Source organism: Corvus moneduloides, chromosome 4 (genome assembly GCF_009650955.1).
Source record: "Corvus moneduloides isolate bCorMon1 chromosome 4, bCorMon1.pri, whole genome shotgun sequence".
In the NCBI taxonomy this organism is placed as follows: Eukaryota; Metazoa; Chordata; class Aves; order Passeriformes; family Corvidae; genus Corvus; species Corvus moneduloides.
The window spans coordinates 31,603,916-31,626,670 of NC_045479.1; the positions used below are offsets into that span (position 1 = coordinate 31,603,916).

General features: G+C 37.2%; 1 protein-coding gene across 7 annotated transcripts in view; it reads left to right on the forward strand.

Moving 5' to 3' along the window:
- Positions 1 to 22,755, forward strand: part of ATP2B1 (ATPase plasma membrane Ca2+ transporting 1) — a 60,890-nt gene that overhangs the window by 24,731 nt on the left and 13,404 nt on the right. For all 7 annotated transcript variants that reach the window (XM_032105192.1, XM_032105196.1, XM_032105191.1 and 4 more), the window contains exons 2-15: positions 1,252 to 1,663; positions 6,497 to 6,694; positions 7,552 to 7,806; positions 7,887 to 8,012; positions 8,375 to 8,518; positions 11,352 to 11,390; positions 11,739 to 11,900; positions 13,251 to 13,465; positions 14,643 to 14,885; positions 17,228 to 17,469; positions 20,001 to 20,238; positions 21,118 to 21,297; positions 21,384 to 21,471; positions 21,767 to 21,873. In XM_032105192.1, the coding sequence (XP_031961083.1) occupies positions 1,459 to 1,663; positions 6,497 to 6,694; positions 7,552 to 7,806; positions 7,887 to 8,012; positions 8,375 to 8,518; positions 11,352 to 11,390; positions 11,739 to 11,900; positions 13,251 to 13,465; positions 14,643 to 14,885; positions 17,228 to 17,469; positions 20,001 to 20,238; positions 21,118 to 21,297; positions 21,384 to 21,471; positions 21,767 to 21,873 (2,442 nt within the window). In that variant the 5' untranslated portion in view covers positions 1,252 to 1,458. The remainder of the gene's footprint in view (positions 1 to 1,251; positions 1,664 to 6,496; positions 6,695 to 7,551; positions 7,807 to 7,886; positions 8,013 to 8,374; positions 8,519 to 11,351; positions 11,391 to 11,738; positions 11,901 to 13,250; positions 13,466 to 14,642; positions 14,886 to 17,227; positions 17,470 to 20,000; positions 20,239 to 21,117; positions 21,298 to 21,383; positions 21,472 to 21,766; positions 21,874 to 22,755) is intronic.

Below are 22,755 nucleotides of genomic sequence, written 5' to 3' on the forward strand. Positions count from 1 at the left end.
AGAGCAGAAATCTGAGTCCTTCCTGGAACTAGGACCTCAAATTTCTGGTAATTGGGTGCTTATACCTTTACTTCAACATAGACTCAGCAGTTCAGCCAAACAGTCCTCTAACCTGTCAGGGCAGTAGCTAGAAATCTTTTGTTTCCTGATGCTTTCCCTTTGTATTTTTGCCTTTGCTAGGCATATGACACCTGAGGGTCTTGTTGACCTGGAAATGTCCAAGTTATTGTTCCTCTGAGACTGGGAGTCATAATGTTTTGTGGGGGCATATATTGTTACACATGCTCATTGCACTCCATTATGTCAATAAAGCTGACTTACATGATCAGATGTCTGTTTTTGGCACACAGCAAATCTTCACACAGGCATGAGGAGTTTGTGTGTGCACTTCACTGTTGTGTGGGTACATGTGTATGTGCAAAATGCGTCACCTGAGCAGGGATTATGTATAGAATGCCTGTGCAAGTTCAGAGTCCTGTGGCTAGATGGTAATTTCTCAGCTACAATGCATTGATCATCAGATGGAAGAGCTGCTCTCAGTCTCCTTATCCCTTCTGTAAGAAGGTGGTATTGTGCAATTTTCCCCTCTCTTCGAAGACTTAAATGGAGATACTGTGGGAGGCTTGAGTTGTGATGAAATAGGCTGGAGCAGGGCTAAAACTGTATGGATGTGATAAATTTATTAAGCGCTAGGTCTGCCTGAAAATATAATCCTCCTTGGAGTGCAAAAGTACTTCATGTGTGGGCTAGCTTAGTGTTGAAGTGTTTTTTCTTGAGGTTTGCACAAATGAATTAATGGGAACACACATAAGCCTGCTCTTCCCAAACTCTGTGGTGAGAGTGTCATTGGAAAGTGGGGATTTTTAACTTAAACATGTTCCTTTCCCCATGTGACACCACTTGTGGATGTTACAAGCTCCATTTCCCTGGAAACAAGATTTAATTTTAGGTATTTTTAAAGGTTCCTGCTTGATGATGAACCATATGGGCATGTGAAGGAAAATGCCAGTGTTAAAGGCAACAGCTGTTAAAAAGTTAATGACTTAAGGAAATCCAATAATGCAAGGTTGTTTTGAGATGGGAAACATCCATTTTTTCCCTTGTCACTCTTGCCTGCGGAATGCAAACTAAAAATATTATAGGAAATTAAGAAATTTGTTCTGTAACCTCAGTACAAAGAATTAGGGTTGTCTTGCAATGCATTTCAGTATAGCTATTATGTAACTGAATGTGTGTTTATTCTCTCCCTAGATTGTACATGCCTTTTGGCTTTGGGGAACAGAACGCGCCATGGGACAACCTCAAAGATATCTCTCCAGACGGGGTCTCTTGCTTGGGTGATGTGTCTGCTCTCCTGACTGTCTTCATACCCAAAGGATTTATTTTCCTTTTGGAAATATTTTAAGTTGAAATCTTGTTCCTTGCTGGAAACTGTCTGCACTAAAGACTGCATGCATCATGGGTGACATGGCAAACAACTCAGTTGCGTATAGCGGCGTAAAAAACGCAGTAAAAGAAGCTAATCATGGAGATTTTGGAGTTACTCTTGCAGAGCTCCGTTCTCTTATGGAACTTCGAGCTGCAGATGCACTGCATAAAATACAGGAATGCTATGGTGATGTACATGGCATCTGTACAAAGTTGAAAACTTCACCAAATGAAGGTAAGTCAATTTTAACACTTATTGAGGAAACTCCATTTAGGAAAAGCCTTAGTCAGCAAACTGCTTTTTTTAATAGAATAAAGTTTGTAAAAGTATTTTAGTTACCATAACAAAATATTGCTTCTTGTTCCTCTAAGATAGAGGTATTCCACGGTAATAAGTAATCTAGAGCTTTTTTCAGTTGGTCTAACTGCATGTGAGATGATGTACCAATGAAGTTGCACTTTGAAACACACTTCATTGATGTAGGCACCCATATACGAAACAGCAGTGCGACATAGCAGTGTTCAGCTCACTGTGAAAGCTGTGTGAAAGCTGATGGGAAAGCATCAATTTTGTGAACAGTTCATATGACGGATAGTTCACAATTCAGATCATGCTGTTGTAGACCCCAAGGTTTTAGTAATCTAATGCAGGGCTTATTAATGCTTCTGTGTGGCTGCTTAGTTCTTGCATTTGCTAATGCAGCAACTTTTAAAACTGGTTACGTGTTTTCTATTTGTGCTACATTGAATTCTTAATAGCAGGATCTAGTTTTTAAACCTACAGTATTTCTGTAGATTCCATTTAAGCGATGTAAAATAACTATGAATATGACTTGAAGCATTAACATGTACTCTTAGTGGAAGGTTTGCAAAGTGACTACAGGATCTTATTCTGTAGAAATAAGTATCTTTTGTGGAGTCATTGCCATGTTGGTTTTAGTGGCATTCTGTAAAGTGTGGCTACATGATGCTTTTGTTATCTAGAGTTATTACTCCAAGATAGACAGTACAAATGTGAAGAAATAAGTAAATAAATTTGTTAAGTCTCCTTCTTGAGAACATTCCAGAAGTTCTCCTTAAGACTTGGCTGTTTCTTACTGCTTTCTTCCAATGTAAATGAAAGCTATTAAGTGTATTTGTGAAAGATGGAATAATGTACTGTAGTATCTACATACTGTAGTATTTACAGTAAACTGTACTTAGATAAAAATATGTAAAAACATTAACTGAAACTTATTGTGAAGTCCTGCTGTTATGAGTAATTGAGAATTACCAAAATCAAGATTCTGGCAAATTGTAGTGTCTCTGCATTTAAGGACTCACGTAGCTCTTAAACAATGTGGTGCCATGTTGGTGGCAGTAAAGTACCTGCTGTCTTAATCCTGGAGAGCCGTTGCTTTCTGTTCTTCAGAAATGCTATGGAAAGATTTGTCTTCTTGGACCAAGAGCAGCCTACTAATGCCGTGAGGTACCTCTGGGTACATCTGCATTTAGCATGTTTTGACTTGATCTGCTTTTAAAGCCAGACTCCTGATTTCCAGACTCCTGAAATTATCAGTACATGAACTGGGCTCCTCTTACCAAACTGAAAGTAGCCAGCTGACATAGCTGAACTACCAGTGAATGGGAGTAGACCAATTTCAGGATGAAGAAGTTTGTAAAACATAAAGAGTACAAACCTCTGTTCCTTGGCAATTGTAAAGTACAGTGCATGTGTGTGAAGCACACAGTGTAACACATCTCAGATAGGAGCAATAGGCTCTCATTACGCTGTTGACCTGTTGCATAATATTGAAAGGCAGTTTCCTTTCTCCGTGAAAAGGGATATATATTTGTACAACTGGGAATTGAACCAAGAGTTGAATCTGTTGTACAGTGATCTACAAAGTTTAAGGTCCATTATTACTGCAAGCTAGGTGGGCATACGATTTTAGATAGCCACAATGCACTAAGCACCAAGTTCCTCATATACTGCAGGATTCACTTTGTCTCTTAACGTAACAAACACACAGGCTAACACATGGGAGTGATGAGTGTCAGTGTATTAAAACTCAAAAAGGTTGGATGCCCTTTCCTGCAGATTTATTGTGTTGTACTGAGGGCTGTGTGATCAGGGCCTCTCCCTTTCAAAAGGATTTGACATTGAGATGTACACTGCAATCAGTTAAATGCAGTTGCTGACTTGATAAAAGGGCACTATTTTTTTAAAGTGTGAGAGAAGCTCATAAACACACCAAAGCCTCAACAGTTGAACACGGTAACTGGCTCAGAAAAGGCTAATTAAGATGAGTTGGAACAACATCCAACAGAGGTGTCATTTTGGCTGTAAATCACAACATTAAATTTTAGAGAATCAGGTAACCTGCTATAAATTTTTCAGAGGGAGTTCTGGAGAGCTCTTGTAAAGGTAGAACTAGGTCTCTGCTTTTGTCAAATTCAAATCTTAGGTATAGAAAGGGAGGCAATACTAATGGAAAGAAAATCTAGGCAAGATCTTGCAGGAAACTGTTATGTGTTACACTAGTACTAGCTCTCTAAAATCTTGTGGCCCTATGACACTTTTTCCTAATCAGATGCTTTCTTTATGACATGACACTCTTGCCATTATGCAATTACCAGGAGCTTCACAGGAAAAGTACAGGTACTTCTGACATGGTACTCAGTGAATGAGCTCAGCTTGTTCTTTGCTGTGAAGTTGTTTACAATGTAAGGCAATGTCTGTTTTCAGGCAAAATTTGAATCAAACTTATCTGATTTGAAATGAGAAATGGGAACAGTCCTTTACCAGTATTACTTAAAAAAAGGACACCGAGCAGACTTTACTGCTTACATTTATACAAATGTGCAAAATGAATGTTAGACATATTGTTAGTAACAAAAGTCTGTCTTACATTCTGGAGAGATACAGATATTTCCATAAGTCTACATAATTTTGATTGTCTGGTAACTTATTTCTAATAAAATTTGTATATGAAGCATAAATAGTCCCTTGTCTAATATTTTTCGAGCTTAACCCCAAGTAACATAAATTACCCTAGTTAAGACACATAATGAAGAATATAATGACAGTAGTTTTGACCTCAGGACTGTAGATTGTGAACTGTGAAATTGCCAGCTGTGTGGTAAATGTAGCAAGTTCAGTAATGGTGCATGGTGTATTATGGTGTATACTAAAAATACAAATGGTTTTTGTCTTTGCTAGGCTTATTTACTAATCTTCACTAAGTGGTTCTGATAGTAGCTTGACTTTATATAGCCTCATTGGGAAACACTTTTCATTCTTCAAAGACCTTTGCTGTATACTTCTGATGTTCTGCACTGTGGTACCCTGTGAAGGGAGGAAAAAAGTGATGTTGCTATGCTAACATTACGTAAATAAATTTCCAAACTCTGCTGTGTTAAAAGAATAGAGAAGTGGTATCTATTGCACAATAGCAGTATGGCCCAGCCTTTTGGAATGACCACACTGTCCTGAGTTTCTCTAGATCCAAGTAATGGATAGCTTGATTTTGAAAACAGTCTTGCAGTGCTCTTTGAGTTGAGAATGAAAGTAAGCACCTTAAAGCTTGAACTGCAAGAAGTGTAGGGTTATGGCTAATGAGTACAATGGCTCCTTTGTATTAAACATGAATTCAAGGTGAATTGAAGAGTGTTAGAATAAATGTAATTCATTATATACACAGAGTATGTTTAATTTGTTTCACTTTTGAAAAGATCTGCTCATAATTTGCTTTTCAGTTACGTGATTATATAGCAGTTGTTAGCATATAAAATTGAGCTTTGCAGTTCAGTAGTCTTTTCAAAGTGTCTTGAAATATGTGATGATTCTAGGAAATGTCTGTTAGAGGTGTTAAATAGCTCCCTTGTTATGAAAGCCAGCTGCAGTGACTGCTGTTCGTATTTATTACCTAGTATGTTTGCAATGCCTTTATCACTAAGCAGTTGGGTTAGCTACTAAAAAAATTTCAACTAAGAAAATAGTTGTCTTTAAGCAGGGGTTGATCACAACCTTGGGCAATATGGTTGAAGTATCCAGACCTTTGCTCTGAACATGCCTTGAAGTTTGGCAATTTTGCTTTGAAAAATGAGCTAGTAGCTTAATTCTGAATGGTGGGTTAGTTAACTGGAAACTTTCAGAGGAATAAACAGGAGGTGTGCTCACAGAAGACCTTGAGTGCATGACCTTGCACTGAAAATACTTGGTATTCCTTTATTTTTAAGATCTTGGCAAGTTCTTGAAACATGCAGTAGCCTTTGGTGTAGACCCCTCACTCTTGTCTGCCTTGTTTCCCTTAAGGATGGTACAAGAATTGAGACAGAGGAGGACTCAAATATGCCATATAAGAAAAAAGATAGATACAAAACTGAGGTGACAGACCCTGCATAGTTCTAAACATGGGCTTCTCTCTGTGTGAGAGGAGATAGAAAGTGAAGCTTCAGAAGAGCAAATAACTACCACCAATCCAGGTGGAAGCAGCATCTTTCCACACGATGCCTGCAGAGCTTCAACAACTTTTAATAGTACTTTATATAAAAATTAATATGGAAATATAATAATTATAATAGTTACATTATTAATTATAATAAATATCTCATTATAAATATTACATTACTTTTAGGATCCTAGGATGTTGTCTCTGAATACAGAATCCCTACACTGGGAACCAGAGCTGCCTTCACGGGCTGTGGTCTTGCTAAAGCTTTATGGTGCTACTCAGTCTCAATAGTAGTAACTCTACTAATGATCTTGTCTTGCAAACTTGTTTACTTTGAACGAAGGTATGTGTGTTATTATTACTCTGTTCCTATGTCATATTAAGTGACATATTAAGCAGGTAGACCATCAGCTTTATTTTGGCAAGGTGAGAATTATAAAATATAGCTGGCATTCTATAGTGATTCTGATTTAAGGATATTACTTATGTTATTACATTTGAGATATGGCTTTTTGGTATTGTTACTGAAATATGGAGTGGGACTTGATTCCATGAGTGGGAAACCTCAGTCACTTCTAATGTGAGGGTGAAATGCATGTAAGTGTCACTAACTTTGTCTTATTGTTAAATAGGTTTAAGTGGAAATCCAGCAGATATAGAAAGGAGAGAAGCAGTTTTTGGGAAAAACTTTATACCTCCTAAAAAGCCAAAAACATTTCTTCAGTTAGTATGGGAAGCACTACAGGACGTTACACTAATTATATTAGAAATTGCAGCCGTAGTATCCTTGGGCCTTTCTTTTTACCAGCCTCCAGGAGGAAATGAATCATGTAAGTAAACTTCTTAAAAAGTAGCTATCTACCTTTATTATACTACTGACTTTCCTGGTTCAACATGTCTATACTGTAAATCTGATGTGAGACAGTAAGTCAGTGGAAAAGCAGCTTATTGTTCCTTATTGAGAGCACATTATTAAAACTCTAGCTTGCCTTAAAAGGGCAACATGAGATTTCCTTGGTCATGATCTGGTATTATTCTGACCAAAATAATGCCAAAGGTAAATTGCAAGCAGGAGGAACAAGGGGACTTGTTTGAAATCCAGTCTCTGTGCAAGTGGTTTGTTGTTTTTTTTTTTTTTTTTAGCTTTGCCTCAAATATTTAAGCAATTTATAATTTGAAGTCATGGGCTTTCTTTGTGGAGTCAGCAAGTCCTTAAATTTTCCTTGATTTGCAATATGACACTGGTAACTTTCTAATTTAAGAAATGAAGCTATGTTTATACTCTAAACAAAAAACAGAGGGATTGGGCCTTCATTTAACTGAATTTTTGCAATAGCGTCTGGCTTGCTAAGACAAACGTAAAGTGGGATATGTTGAGAAAGCAGAAGGTTGTTAACCAGTCTGGCATTCTTATGCCATCATTTAACAAAATAAGGACAGGTAACTTTCTCTATATCAACTTCTTATGTGTTCAGATAAGCAGGGTGGTTTAACTTCCTCAAGTTGCTCTAGCTTTCAGGTTCTTTAGCTTCTTTGTGTGCTACCCTTATGGAAAATGAAGGTAAAATTGCAAAGAAGGGTAGCATGGAAAGTGTTTAGCAACTATTAGTTTTTTCTGTTTGCTAAAACTTTTCATTGTTGAAATATCTTTGTGAACTTTCTTAAATCTATAACCTGTTTTCTGCAGTATGTGGATCAGTAAATGTTGGTGAAGAAGAGGAGGAATCTGAAGCAGGTTGGATTGAAGGAGCAGCAATCCTCCTATCTGTAGTTTGTGTGGTATTAGTAACAGCTTTCAATGACTGGAGTAAAGAGAAACAATTTCGGGGATTGCAGAGCCGTATTGAACAAGAACAGAAATTCACAGTCATCAGAGGTGGCCAAGTCATCCAAATACCAGTAGCTGACATAATTGTTGGAGATATTGCACAAGTGAAATATGGTAAACATATTTTTAAAGTTGAACTTTCTTTTATTTTTAAAAAAGGAACTGCAGTCAACATACCCAGTGATCTCTCGTAGGTGACCTTTTACCGGCTGATGGTGTACTCATTCAAGGGAATGACCTCAAAATTGATGAAAGCTCACTGACTGGGGAATCTGACCACGTTAAGAAATCTCTGGACAGAGATCCTATGCTGCTGTCAGGTGTGTAGTGTTTGTCAATTTTTCAATAAGGTAGTTTGTTTCTGAAGTAGGCTGATTATTTAAAATTCTGAGGTTAAAACTAGCAAATTGTTTTTTTGTCTAGGTTGACTCCTAAAAGTATCCCAAACCAGTACAACAAGTACAAAACTTTGTTGGAGTGATCAGACCCATAAAACTGTCTTTTGTGTAGTTGCTTATGGGTTTACTTTCCAAATAGCTTTGGCAGCTAAAGCTTTAGGGGAGCACATGTACATATACACATCTCAAGGTTTCATCAATGTCAAGTTTGGAAACTTATTTCCTTGTGTGCTCTGCCATATAACTGCTCAAGTCTCAGTGGAAAACTGGATTCAATCTTTCAGGTACACATGTGATGGAAGGCTCTGGAAGAATGGTGGTTACTGCTGTAGGTGTGAACTCTCAGACTGGAATCATCTTTACCTTACTTGGGGCTGGAGGAGATGAAGAGGAGAAGGAGAAGGAAAAAGAAAAGAAGGAAAAGAAAAGTAGGCATAATAATCTTGAATACCTTGGCGGGCGAGTGGGGATGGTGGTGAACTTTTGAATGGTACTGGATAAAGGCATGTTCCAGTCATCCAAAGCCAGAAATCTTTTTATAAAACTCATACCTTCTGTAGGTTTCACAGGAAAAAAAACCAATGCAGGTCCAGTGACCTGAGAGTGCACCACTACTACTAACTTTTGTCACATGGAATTTAATTAAACTTCAGATCTCATTGATCAATCAGAGTTTGGAAAGTTTGCAATTCCTAACCAGCCATACATACCATGTATAAATAGTTAAAACTGTAATCTTGTGTAACTTCAAGGTGCACTGATGCCTAATAGCAAATACTTGTTTATGGAAAACAAGTTATGTAGTTCAACCTAATAAGTATCTAGTTCTGCATTTGACAGATAGAAAATGCCCCTTATAGGGAGTTTTTCCATAACACCTGAAGGCGAGAAGCTTAGGTCTTTCATACTGCTGAGCTTGTGGGTAACTTAGACATATCTGACTGATGTTAAAAAATGAGCACACAGCTTCTTCTGCCATTTCTTTTCTTCAGAGTAGAAATTTTAAATGCTCAGAGATATATGCAAGGCAAATTCCTAGTGGCACTTTCATGTAATCTTTATTTTTGGAAGGATGAGAGGCTTGTAACTGAGCATATTTTGGAGCCCTTCTGTGAAGAGTGAAATGGGCTGTCTTCCTTATTATAAGGTCACTTATCTAACCTTAGCCTTTATCCTGAGAATCAAAGCTTAGAAATGTTATGCAGTAATGTTTTGGTACTAGCGCTCACAAGGCATGTTCAGGACTGAACTTCATGGTGAAAATTTTTCATGAAACAGTCATGAAGTCTTCTGGATGGAACTGAGTCTGCGGCTTCTTGGCACTAGAACCAAAAAAATAAATATAAACCAAAGTATACTATTTTTTATCAGAGAGATATGAGACAATAATGGAAAATTCATACAGAAATGTGTTTAAAGATCTCAGGACCCTTCAAACTCAACAGGCAATTGTTAAAATGTGTGCTCTGTGCAGGAATTGGGACTAAAGTTTTTTTTGTCTTGTCCTAATCCACAAATACTTTACAATTCTGACCCTTCTTGAAACTTGAAAAAAAGTAGTGAGCTCCTTCACAAGTTAGAAAAAGTGTTACAAGAAGAATTGAAAATTCTAAGTTAGTTTCAAGCGCAAGTGTGATAATGAAGAGTAAAAGCTGACCTGCAGTGCTTGCAGGCATTAGTGTGAAACAGTTGGCATCCTGTGCTCTTCCCCATACAGAGGAAGGAGAAGGAAACAAACAACAGTACCAGCTGCTACGGGAGATATGGAGAGGACTATAGCTTTTATTAATACTCTGTCAGTGTTTATTGAATAGTAAAAGCAGAAGTCTCTTTGACAAGTAGTGTTTTGATGTATCCTAGGACCCAAACACTTGTGGGGTTTTTTTTTGTCTCCCAAGATAGACAGCTTCCTCTTTCCCTTAGGTTAGGTGCCTAATAAGATTCTCCGTGATAAAACTCAGGTTAAACTAAATTACCTTCTCTGTGAATGTTAAGGAGATTAAAGGGACTATATTTAGCTGGCTATGCACGGCCTGGTTCAGAGTGAAAGCAAATGTACGTACAAGGAGTTACAAGTAACTCAAATGTAGAACTTCACTCTTGTAAGAGGAAGAGGGGAACTAGGGGAAAACAAGTACAAGATTAGGAAACAATGATGAGTTCTTAAGAAGTCTGAGGTGTCATCTTCTGGAGAAAGTGAACATGCTTTTTCTTCTGTTCAGCTGTTGTGAGAACGCTGGGAGAAATCTTATGTATAGAAATCAGACTGTGTCTACAGAAATACTGTAGTGGGCATATTAAGTGTCATGCCAGACCAGGCTGCTTGATAATTTGATCTTCTTCTACCTGAATACTCTTGTAAATTTCAGTCTACATAGCCTAAGGCCAAAGACTTGGTGAATTACCAGTGATACTGAAAATGTCTGGGTTTTGTTCTAAGTTCCTCAATTTTGTGCTTTCATTTCAGGTTATCACAAACAGTAATTATAACCCTTGCTCTCTCTACTTAGAAGTAAAGTTTTTCACTTGCTAAGCCCCAAAAAACAACACATGATGTGTTGGTCTTCTAATTACCTTTAATATTTCACTTGTTAAATTCTTTCATTATTTCACTGTCCTTCTTTATGATCTCTTGTTGAACTCCATTTCTGAACACAGGTAGGAGTGATATTTTATGTGAACTTGAGCTGTTCTCTCAGTGATATATGGTATGTCGCCTAGAGATTATGCTTATGTTTGTGTAAATAGGGTTAGCATAGATCCAGTAATCCAGTGCTGTACCTCTGCTAAGCTTTGCTGTGGATTTATGAATATTTTATACTACAGTGGCTTCTGCAATGTTGTACAAAAGCACTGATTCCCAAAGTGAGATCCTGCAGTTTATTTACAGAGGTAGTCAGATACTAGTGCACATATTGGAAGAACAGAGCAAGGTGGAGGCCACCAGAATCACTTGGCACAAATATCTTTCCTAGAAAGATGTGTCTTTTGTAACGCTTTCCTCACAAGCCGTAAGTGTCAGTATCAGTAATTTGTACAAACTTAACCATGGTAGATTAACACTGCAGCTGTGTTGTATGGGAAAACTAAAGTCCAAAAAGTGATGTGAGCTGTTTCTGTGAGCTGACTTACACATTTTACTTTTTTTTTAATGCAGTTTCTTGTTTTGGCAGAGTAATGTAGTCATTATATAAAAACATATATAAAATGATGAATTCTGCACAGCCAGCTTAAAACACGACTTGTTCCCCTCTCTGACAGGTAAAAAGCAAGATGGAGCTGTTGAAAACCGTAACAAAGGTAAGTGCAGGTGCTCTGACTCTTTCTTGCAAGTCTCTGTTTTCTAAGAGCGTAGGTGATGAATACAGACTTTCCTGTAAAAATGCATATTGAATCCTTAGATCCAGAGTGCTTATGGTAAAGATGGCATAAGTGAATCTGCCCAAAGCAAATGCTTCACTGAACCTGGTATTCAAGCACCTATACACAGTACACTGCTTTAAATATTCATGTGCAATATGGCCTCTTTGGATACAAGACAATATTCAGTACTATTATATTTAGCGGAGCTGGGTATTAAGCTCTTTAGGTATCCTTGATTTGTGAGACTCACCAATGACTAAACTTTTTTTTGATCTTAATTTCTAGCTAAAGCTCAGGATGGTGCAGCCATGGAAATGCAGCCACTGAAGAGTGAGGATGGTGGAGATGGAGATGAGAAAGACAAGAAGAAAGCAAACTTGCCAAAGAAGGAAAAGTCAGTTCTCCAAGGCAAACTCACAAAGCTCGCAGTTCAGATTGGCAAAGCAGGTACAATGTCTCAGTACTCTCCTTATGCTGATGTCATGTTAAAAAATGTTGGAACATGCATAGTTTGCAAGGACATAAAATTATCAAACCACTCAAGGCTGACTACTTAAGTGCAAAATCCTAATGCATGCAAGTATGCTATTGTGCCTGAGTATGCTGATGGCCTCTCAGGCTATGTCATGTGGATGGCTTTTATTTTTCCTTAATTTAAATAGATTTAGGCTTTCAAGTGTCAGCTTCTAGGAGAGGAAATTCCAGCTTCATAACATTTGACAACTGTTACGAAAGACCTTTTTAGGTCAGATATAGTATTTAGCAACGTACCAAGAGAACCGTAAGTTGAGTGAAGTTTGGAAAATGTGGTACTGTTCACCAGGTTATCTCTAGTACTTTCAGAGGCTTAGAATTTTCCACTTAACATGTGCCTTGCTGATATGTAACATTTTTATTGACTTCCTATATTTCTATCAGCTAATTTTCAGGTGCTTTGTCAAAATATTTGGTAGGTTGAAAGTAGACTAAAACAGCAATGAAGTTCAGTGTAAATTTTAGGCTATATTATCTAGTGTGTAGTGGTTTAATTCAAATATTTCAGGATTTATTTTGGTCCATGTAAAATTGATGAAAGATTCAGGCTGGAAGAATTTCAGGAAGATTTGGAGCCCAGCCCCCACAGCTCAAGAAGGGCTGGCTTTAGCATTTGCATCATTAGACAGTTACAGCCTGAAACGGAGCAATTGAACTTTTAGCTGTAGCACTCTGCACTTGTGTATGGCAGCGGTAATTTTTCAGTGAGATTAACAAATTCCATTATATGTTTACTGTAAAGTACTCTCCTTGTCAAACATTATTTTTTTTTCCCATATCTTCCAAGAGGTCTTGCTTTCCTTTATGTACCTTTTGACCCATTGCAGTTCCCCACACAGCTTTAATACTCATCTACTTCATGCATTTATTTTCCTGTCCCTCTGCTTTGAGACCGCACTGAAGCACTCTACTGAATCAGTCAGCATAAAACTGGTGAAGGACTCCTGAATTTTTTCACTTCTTACTCTGCTTAGTCAATTGACTTTACCTATTGGTCTGTCCTGTTACTAATTAACTCTATGCTTTTCAATTGAATTGAAGAAAAAAAGATTTCTGGAAATTTCTAGGTGAAATGCATGAGGAAATACTTGCATTGGAACCTGGAACACCTCTGAGAACTACCTCAATGTTTCGACTTGCCTGTTTAAAACCTTAGTTCTAAACTATCTTCTATAAAGGCAGAAGTATCTGCATGTATCCCCAGTCTGTATTGCCAAATATTCGAGATAATTTCTTAAAACTGTTTATTCTCTTTTTAACAAGGTTTGTTGATGTCTGCAATCACGGTCATTATCCTTGTGTTATACTTTGTAATTGATACCTTCTGGGTTCAGAAGAGACCATGGCTTGCTGAATGTACCCCAATTTATATTCAGTATTTTGTGAAGTTCTTCATTATTGGAGTTACAGTCTTGGTGGTGGCAGTACCAGAAGGTCTTCCACTTGCAGTCACTATATCTCTGGCTTACTCTGTTAAGGTAAGTGGGTAGAGGGCAAGTAGATTTTAAAGGCAGGTGGGTGTATTGATCACCTGTTTAATGCAAACTGAGTTATGCTGCATCACAGATATATACATATATAAATAACAGACTGGAAAGAAGCTTTTCATGTTTCCGTGAGCGGCATGAGAATTCTCCTGTAGTACTTTTCTTCATCTTTGAATGAATTCACACTAACAAGAACAGTGAGCACTGCCCGCCTATTGTCACCAACTAAAGATGAATGGGTTCAGTATGTAGCATTGTACTATTTGTTTACAATAAATAGATGTCTTAGAGTTTGTAAATAACAAATGCCTCTGTAAATCTGAACTTCTACCTAGCTGATGTGTTAAGCAACTGCTACGAAAGCTTCCAGATTGTTTTTTTGAAGACTGGATAGTGTAAAACATTTAGCTTTCTGTTTATTACACAGTATGTTTTTTAACTTAAGCTCTTTGTGTTCTTAATTTTCTTACTGCTTCATCATGCTGAGACTGATTATTTATCTAAAATCTAATTGTAAAGGCAATGGATGCTTAGGCTGTGTTCTAAATTCTTAACTTACAGCACTTACTAGGAGTGGCCTTATGGTGGTATTATTTGAACTTCATCTTCCTCTTAGAGGTGAAAATACTATACAAGTCTGTTAAGAAAAGAATTTAAAGTGATATTTAACCTATGAAACGCGTGTATTTTAGTTGAAACATTAGGCTTCCAGTTGGTATTTGATAAGTCTGAATCTAGGATCTTTGAAATCTGTATTATCTGATTGTCAGATAGATCAGATAAGCTGTGTTAGACTTTTCTTGTAAGCATAAAAATTTTCTGAACTTGTGTCTGGTAAAGCTCAAACCTTACCTCTCCTCCATTTCTAAATATCACCATAAACTGTTTGGTCCTAACAGTCTGAATAGTATCGGTAGTCAGTGTGACATGCAGTTTCAGGAGATTCAGGCTGTATTTATGTACCTTGTTCAAAATTAAGTTGACAGCAATTTAATAGACTTAAGGGAATCTATACTGAAAGTGGCAGCTGCAAGTTCTTCCTCTGCAATATGCCAGATGACTTCATGACTGAGTATTTTCTGAAACTGCTGTGTAAGACTGGACTCCATAAATGAGAATTTCTGAAGTAATGGTCATGGATTGCTGTTAACTGCTTTTATTTCCTTAGAAAATGATGAAAGATAATAACTTGGTGAGACATCTGGATGCATGTGAAACTATGGGCAATGCAACAGCTATTTGCTCAGATAAAACGGGAACATTGACTATGAACAGAATGACAGTGGTCCAAGCCTACATCAATGAAAAACATTATAAAAAAATTCCAGAACCAGAAGCTATTCCAGAGAAAACTATGGCTTATCTTGTGACAGGAATTTCTGTTAATTGTGCTTATACTTCCAAAATACTGGTGAGTGGATTTCTTCATTCCAATCAAGATAACTGAAAAACTTCCTCAAAAGATAGCCACATAGCAGTTTCAGTGTAAATGTGTGGCACAATGCAGCGTAAAGTATTTCGTACCTGCTCTAAATTGCTCAACCATTCATTTGAAACTCAATGGAAAAAATAGCTTATTTCAATTAGAACTGATAATTCAAAGATACAATCTCAAGATAATTTCCTTTTGAGTTCACAGTTGTTTGTTTTTGTAAGTGAGGCTGTTTACCCCACTTAGAGAGTGTCTTGGCTGGCTTTAAGTGCTACTTGAAAATAAACATTAAACAATAAATATTTAAGAGTAGTACACTAAATAGAATATAATGAAAAAATGTAAGTACAGGTAAGGATTTTAAAGGATTTTTATTCCAGATGCTGTTGTATAAGTTTGTAAGCTTTAGAATTGTAACATATTTGCTAAAATCTTGTTTGAAGCTTGCAAAATATTTTGAAATAAAAAGAATAATGAACTGTTAAACATTTAAAATAGTGGATTATTTAACATTTTTTGTGCGTTATTTTTTAAAACTCTAAATATAGCTTCCTTGCTGTAGTTATTCCACATGTTGTATAACTTTCATTCTTTAAGGCAGTAAAAATAATAAGTAGGATTTAGTAAATGAATTAGCATTTCAAGGTTTTGTAGAAGCCTCCACTATGGATGCTTTGTACACAAATAGCAGTGAAAACTCAGTTCAAAAGCTACTTATCTGCCAATAAAAATGGTACCTCTGCAAGAATTTCCACAATAGCAGTACTTGAGGCAGCACATAAAGTTTGATTTCTCTGAAACAAGATGGAAATACTCTAATGAGTTACAGTGTGCGAGGAGGTTCACAGTGTATTTTCTAAAGCTCTTTCTATATCAAGAAAAAGGTAGCTGCATGTAAACTGACCAAGTCCCTTATTACTACAATTTTAATTGAATTATGTCCACTGCAGTAGAGTTAGTCTGCTTTACAGAATCAGAGAGGGCTTCTCTTGAGAGAACCTCTGATCCACTCCTCCTGATCAAAGCAGGGTCGTCCAGAGCACGTTGCTCTGTACTATGTGTACTCAGGCTTCAGAATCAAGAAGTATGGAGCCTTTGCAACCTTTGGGCAGCCTGATCAAGTATTTGATCACCCTTTGAGTGATAGGTGTTTCCTTATCTTAAAATGGAATTTCAAAAGCTTCAGTATGTATCCATTGCCTTTTGTCCTCTCACTGGGCACCACTAGGAAGTCCGGCTAGACAGTCTTTGCCATTGTTCTACCCACCTGCCTTATTCAGGCATTTAAAAGCTTCTCTCCCAGAGTGTTGTCTTCTCCTGACTGAAAGGCTTCCCTTTCAGCTTCTCCTCATATGTCAGGTGCTTGAGTCTCTATTATCTTTGTGTGCCATGGATGTACTTACTCCTGGATGTTGATATCTCTCCTACTGGGGAGCCCAGAACTGGACATCTTAAACTGCATGTTAAAGGGAACATTTTGAAAGTGCAAGTATTCAGTGCAGCCAAATTCAAAATCTTGCAGCTCTGAACAATGAAAATGGACCACTGTCTTATGATTAATGTAGTTCAGCTCTAGCCACCTGAGACATATCAGTTTGAGTAAGTGCTTCTCCCTATTTTGCCGCAAAAAGCCCTGCAGTGTTATAGCTAAATAAACTCAAATATTTTGAGAGAAATACTCCTTTACTTCTAGGACCAGTATGTGCATATCCCACATTGTTGAGATAAGAAACCTTTTCTGGTATTAAAGGGTTGGAAACTTGTTTCTGAACTCTTTTCAGTTAAATAGGCCATGGCCTGGGGAACAGAACTTGTAGTGAGACTTAAGAAGCTTAAAGACTTAGTTTGTTCAGAAGAAGGCTAACAGGTGATGTGATCATAGTCTAAGTCATTGAAGAATTATTACAGGAGAGGATACTTTAATTTAGCAGAAATAATGCCATTAAGCTTGCTAAAGTCAGTATATGCGAACTTATCTGTACTTTTAAAATCCAAAATAATTGTTCAGGGTCTACACTCAATTGATCAGATAAATATTTCAAGTAATGGAAAATGCCTTTTAGAAAGGTCATGTTGGGATTGATACTAACTTAATGGGTGATTTCCGAAGGACTGAAAGATCCTAAATAGGTACAGAAGTTACTTTAAAAAAGCAGTGGTATGACTTTGGATCGTGACTCATAGGAATTTATAAAGTAATTACTGAAAAAATGAAACTTCCCCACCCCAGAACTAAGCTTGTCCTTCCTTGTTTTCTAAGTGCTGTGCTTCAGTGGTTTATAAGTTAAGCTAATCAGTGATGGTTCTTATTCTTCTTGCAGCCTCCTGAAAAAGAAGGTGGCCTACCACGTCATGTTGGAAATAAAACTGAATGTGCCTTGCTGGGATTGCTCTTGGATTTAAAACGTGATTATCAGGATGTAAGAAATGAGATACCAGAAGAGGATTTGTACAAAGTGTACACCTTCAACTCTGTTAGAAAATCGATGAGTACTGTGTTAAAAAACTCTGATGGCAGTTTCCGGATATTCAGTAAAGGTGCCTCTGAGATAGTTCTTAAAAAGTAAGAATGACTACTATTGTAATTCATCTCTTAAGTCTGGCTAAATGTCGTGACACATGGGGAGACTGACATGCTGAACAGCATTGCGACATAATCTGTCTCTCTAATCACAGATAAGTGCAGCAGTCCTACCCTTGTGATTGCAGCTTCGAAGCTTGTCTCCTTCAGTTGTTTGACTTTCTACAGAAAGATGGGCCATCAGCACTTTAGTTACTTTACTTCAGCCCTACCCCTCACAAAAAAAGAGATGGTCTCATACTTGAGTTAAACTATTTTACTTTTAGGTGTGGTTGGTCAAAATGCTCACCTGTCTCCTAGTAAAATCCCATCAGTTGATATGCCTAAATTCCAGGAAGGGCTTGTACCTTCCACAAGTGATAACTTTTAGCATATGACTGCTTAAACTGTGCAACTTTGTGTTCAAGTTGATCATTTTAACAGGAGGTTGAACTTGAATGTTCGAGCAACTTGAGGGGTTTTAATGTGACAAAGCAAATGCTTCCTTATCCATCTGCCCATCTATAAAGGATTTATTACAATGAGATTAGGCTTAGTGAGTGATTAGGCACCACTGGGACAAACCTTTATAAGTGTGAAGTCAGCTGTGGTAACTCCTAACTAGGTGAGGAGAAACGTCAAACATGTATGCATCATGTTCTCTAGGAACAGCTGTTGGTAGCCAGACCCATTTTGGTTCTAATGTCGAACTGGTTTTAGTCTGAGTGGCACATAGATTATATTCATCAGTTTAACTTACTTTTTTGCTTGCTAATAGCTCCCCAAATCATTATCTAGGAAAGTACTAATGTACTAAAGAAAAAAGATTAGATCTTCCTTCTCCTCAACTTTTGTGCTGAGAGCAAAAAGTCAGTCTTTAAAGAGCTCTTGTTCTTCTTGGTATGGAACTTAAAATATGTACTTTTTTTGTGTAGCTAAATTTTTGAGCAAACCTCATTAATGAGGTTGACTTAATAACTGAGATAAGAAAATAAATGTTAAGGACATTTGGCAAAGAACAAGAAAACCTAGACTGACTTGGATATTATTGTAATACAATCCAAATAGGAAACTACTTCAGAGTATGCACTGAATAGGGAAAACACTTAGCCATCAAAAGCTGCTTCCTATGCAGTACTTGTAACCTGGTTTTTCTGTTGTGCTGCTCCTTCTCTATTATAACATATATAACTACACTTGAATACTGAAACTTAAACATGAACATTTATAAGACATAAATGAGTCACTAAGAAGTGTAGAAGAAACTTTGCAAGTAGAGCAGTTTCTTTTTTTTTCCGTATCACTATGTCAAATATTTGAAGTGTTTCAATGCAGTCTTTGCATAGAACTTATTTACATGTACTTAGTCATTTTAGAATGTTTGAATTTGTCACCAAGCTTTATGATTGCAGCTAACACTAGATATCCTTAATGATTGCTGACATTTGAACAGATAACCAGAATCAGAAAATTCACATGGACTTCAAACTTCAGTTATGACATAAATTTTGAAGCTCTAAGGGACTGCTTCATTTCAATTTTCTGTATGAGGTGGAAGCTTTTAGGAAACTCCCTAAGTCCTTGCACTAAACACTTTACTGTAACAGTAGTCATCTTTGCAGATCTGCAAGGTGTGAACTTGATATTTAATAAAAGTCATGAATGTTGTTTTTTTTTTTTCTGGTGCTGTATTAGTACTAATTTGTAAAACTAATGCATAATGGTGTTACTTTATGGCAAAACTTTGTCTAGGACATACAAACAAGACTAAATTTCTTGTTCAAAATCATCTGTAGTGTTATATTCAATATTGGTAAAGTATATATGCTGTCTGTGAAAGCAGTGGCATCTTTGGCGTGAAGAAACGTAACTAAGAGAGCCTGTATTGAAATGCTAGAGTGCACAGTGGTGCATCTAGTCTCTTATACAAACATTTTATTCAGTTTAAGTATCTGGTTTTAATTTGATATTTCACATTGTCTCACATATCAGATCCTCTCTGAATTCTCTGCACTTCGATTGCAGGGGGTAGGGGAAAGGCTGCAAACCTTTCTGTTCTGAAGGGCAGCAGTCCTTGAGGTTTGTTTATTGTGCTGCAAGTTTAGTGCTTGCAGCTGTTTAAGCAGCATGTGCATGTTCTGAAAGTGTACTTAGTTCTGAGACTGTTGCTGTTAACAAGGTGGGATTATTTTGTCAAACTTGAAATTGGATTGCCTGACCCAACCAGTGCAGACACCAGTCTGTTTATGTACAATGGAGAAATGGATACTTCTGGGATGTTTGTATGTGAAATTCATTGGGCATTACTTTCATCCTAGGATGACTGGCTCAGCTAACTTTCTACAGAAAGTATGTTTTGCAACTGAAGAAATAAGGTATATGGAGAAGATTACCTTAGAGATGCCACTACTGGCTTTTTGTGTGTGTGTAGCAAAAACAAAGGTTATAGAAACTTATTGGAGTTCACTAATAAGCCAAAGAGTGGGTTGAACTTCTGGTTAAAATTGGATAACTCTTTAAACCTTTCTTTCCAGGTGCTTCAAAATACTGAGTGCTAATGGAGAACCAAAGGTATTTAGACCTAGGGACCGTGATGATATTGTGAAAACTGTAATTGAGCCAATGGCTTCTGAAGGTCTCAGAACCATCTGCCTGGCATTCAGAGACTTCCCAGCAGGGGAGCCTGAGCCGGAGTGGGACAACGAAAATGATATCATTACTGGTCTGACATGCATTGCTGTTGTTGGGATTGAAGATCCTGTGAGACCTGAGGTAGGGTCACCAGCTAAGCTGCAGTGATTCTGTTACATGGGATTCGTGTTTTTCATCATGCAGAGTACAAGAAGCTGAACTGCTATTGTATGCCTTAAGCATAGTTAATAAATGAAAATCTAATTTCTTGAAGGGAAAGTTAATGGAGCTATAAAAGCTGATTAAAACTACTTAATGTCACTTATGCTGTGTTACTGAAGCTCTGTACAAAGTAATAACTTAAGGTGCTTACTATGCAGGGTCTCAGCAAATGAAACAACTTGTTATGTTTTTGCCACTTGAAATATTAGGACTTTTGGCTTGGATAAGATTAGCCATTGTGCTTTTTACCAGCTTCTCATAGGGAATGATGGAGGAAGGTGAGCTTGTCACCTGAGAACTGGGGGCAAGGAGTTTGGCTTGTGGTTGAGGTGTAAGGCTTTTCAATAATGAAAGCTTTAATGTCCCATGTACGAGGAAATCAGGGCTGATCTGCACTATTGTCACTTCACAGTAAAGGTCATGGGTGAAGCAGTGGAGTATGAGCTGTAGTTTATTTCACATAATCATAAATAAAATGCCAGTATTCAGTACAGTCTAATATGTTATGAGGATTTTTGTAGTATTTTTGAGTACTGCAGTATTTGAAAAATTGCAGAAGGGAGGGGAACTGACAAAACAGAGACACGAAACCTCTTGCCAGAATTGCCAGTTGTGTGGCTTTTATGAAAAGAATTGTGGTCTGTTACTTAATTTTTTTTTTAAATATTCCATAACAACAGTTTTTATTTTAAAATAGCAGTTATCCTGTACTGAGCCATAAAGATTCCTTTCACTCACATGTCTAGATTTATTTAATGTACAGTCTCTGAGCCTGTGGGGTTTTTTTCTTGCTTACAGGTACCTGATGCAATAAAAAAGTGTCAACGTGCAGGCATAACTGTACGTATGGTCACTGGTGATAACATCAACACTGCTCGTGCTATTGCATTAAAATGTGGTATTCTGAATCCTGGTGAAGACTTCCTGTGCTTAGAGGGCAAAGACTTTAACAGGAGAATACGCAATGAAAAAGGAGAGGTAGGCATACTGACTGTGTCATCAAGTGGATCAACAGATATTCTGTCTCCTAGCTGTGTGAAATACAACCAATGTTCTTTCTGCAGATAGAGCAAGAGCGAATAGATAAAATTTGGCCAAAGCTTCGTGTTCTTGCAAGATCTTCACCCACTGACAAACACACTCTAGTAAAAGGTAGGTAAAAATTCTCTGAGCTTCTAAGTAAAGCTAGATTTTTTTTTTTCTTGTGCTTCTAGGAAAAAAAATTAGGACTGAACCATGAGAAATGTCTATGAAGTTGTTTCCAACAGATTTTTTTCTTCCTGCTTGAGAAATGGAGCCAATGAGACCTTTTTTTGGTGACTGTTGTTTTTGTTTGTTTGTTTTTGTTTTATGACTGACAAAGACAAAAACTGGGTTTCTCTTTCAGGTTAAGTCTTTGCTGTGCTTCAATTTAGAACTGTAACACTTCTATGGCATTTTATTTTAGGTATAATTGACAGCACTGTCTTTGACCAGAGGCAAGTTGTAGCAGTAACTGGTGATGGTACTAACGATGGTCCAGCTTTGAAGAAGGCAGATGTTGGATTTGCTATGGTATGATTTTTTTTTTTTCAGTCTTCAATATTTTATCAATAACTTATCAAATCACTTAAGATTAAAGAACCTTATTTCATGAGGCTTATATACAACTATGTCAATTAAGTCAAGATTCCAACCTAATAATGTTTTTATTTGATGGAAAATAAATATGAATGGTGAATGTCCTTGTGGCATTCACCATTGAATAAAACTTTGAAAAATGCAGATTGCCTATTACTTGCAAATTAAAAATCTTTTACTCAAAACCTTGTTGCAAAGTATTGGAACAGAATACTGAAGATTTCTGAAACATTTTCAACATAAAACAAAGTCACTTTAGGCAGTAAATAGCATACTGTGTTTTGACTTTGAGCAAAGCTTATATGCAGTATGGAATGAGCTTAATCATCTGTTTCCCCTTAAAGGATACATAGGTACAGGGGGACCATAGTGAAAGGGACTGCCAGTTGATGTTTAAAATGGCTTTGGAGGCCATATCTAGTACATCTGAAGTACAACTGAAGCAACAGAATTTTATGACAGTGTAGGATCTGCCCTTGTCTGGATGATTCGTTAGATTACATGGCTTTCTCAGCTACCCTTTCCCGTGGCTGCCAAGCCATGTCCTGGTTTTAAAGTGCTAATACTGGATGGCCTCATGCCTTAAGTATGTGGGTTTCAGCTTTCTTTCAAGACACACGGTAGGACAGAGTCCTCAAGCTTCTTTTTGTCACAGGATTCCTCCTCAGCCTTAAATGTAATAGGTACACTTTGGTCTTGGCAGGTAACCATAGCCTTAAAGCATTTGAAGGGAAAGAAAAAATGAAGACCACACTCTTCCTATGCCACATGCAGAAAAAGAAACACTGAGTCAGATTCTACTCCTGAGAGAAAAAA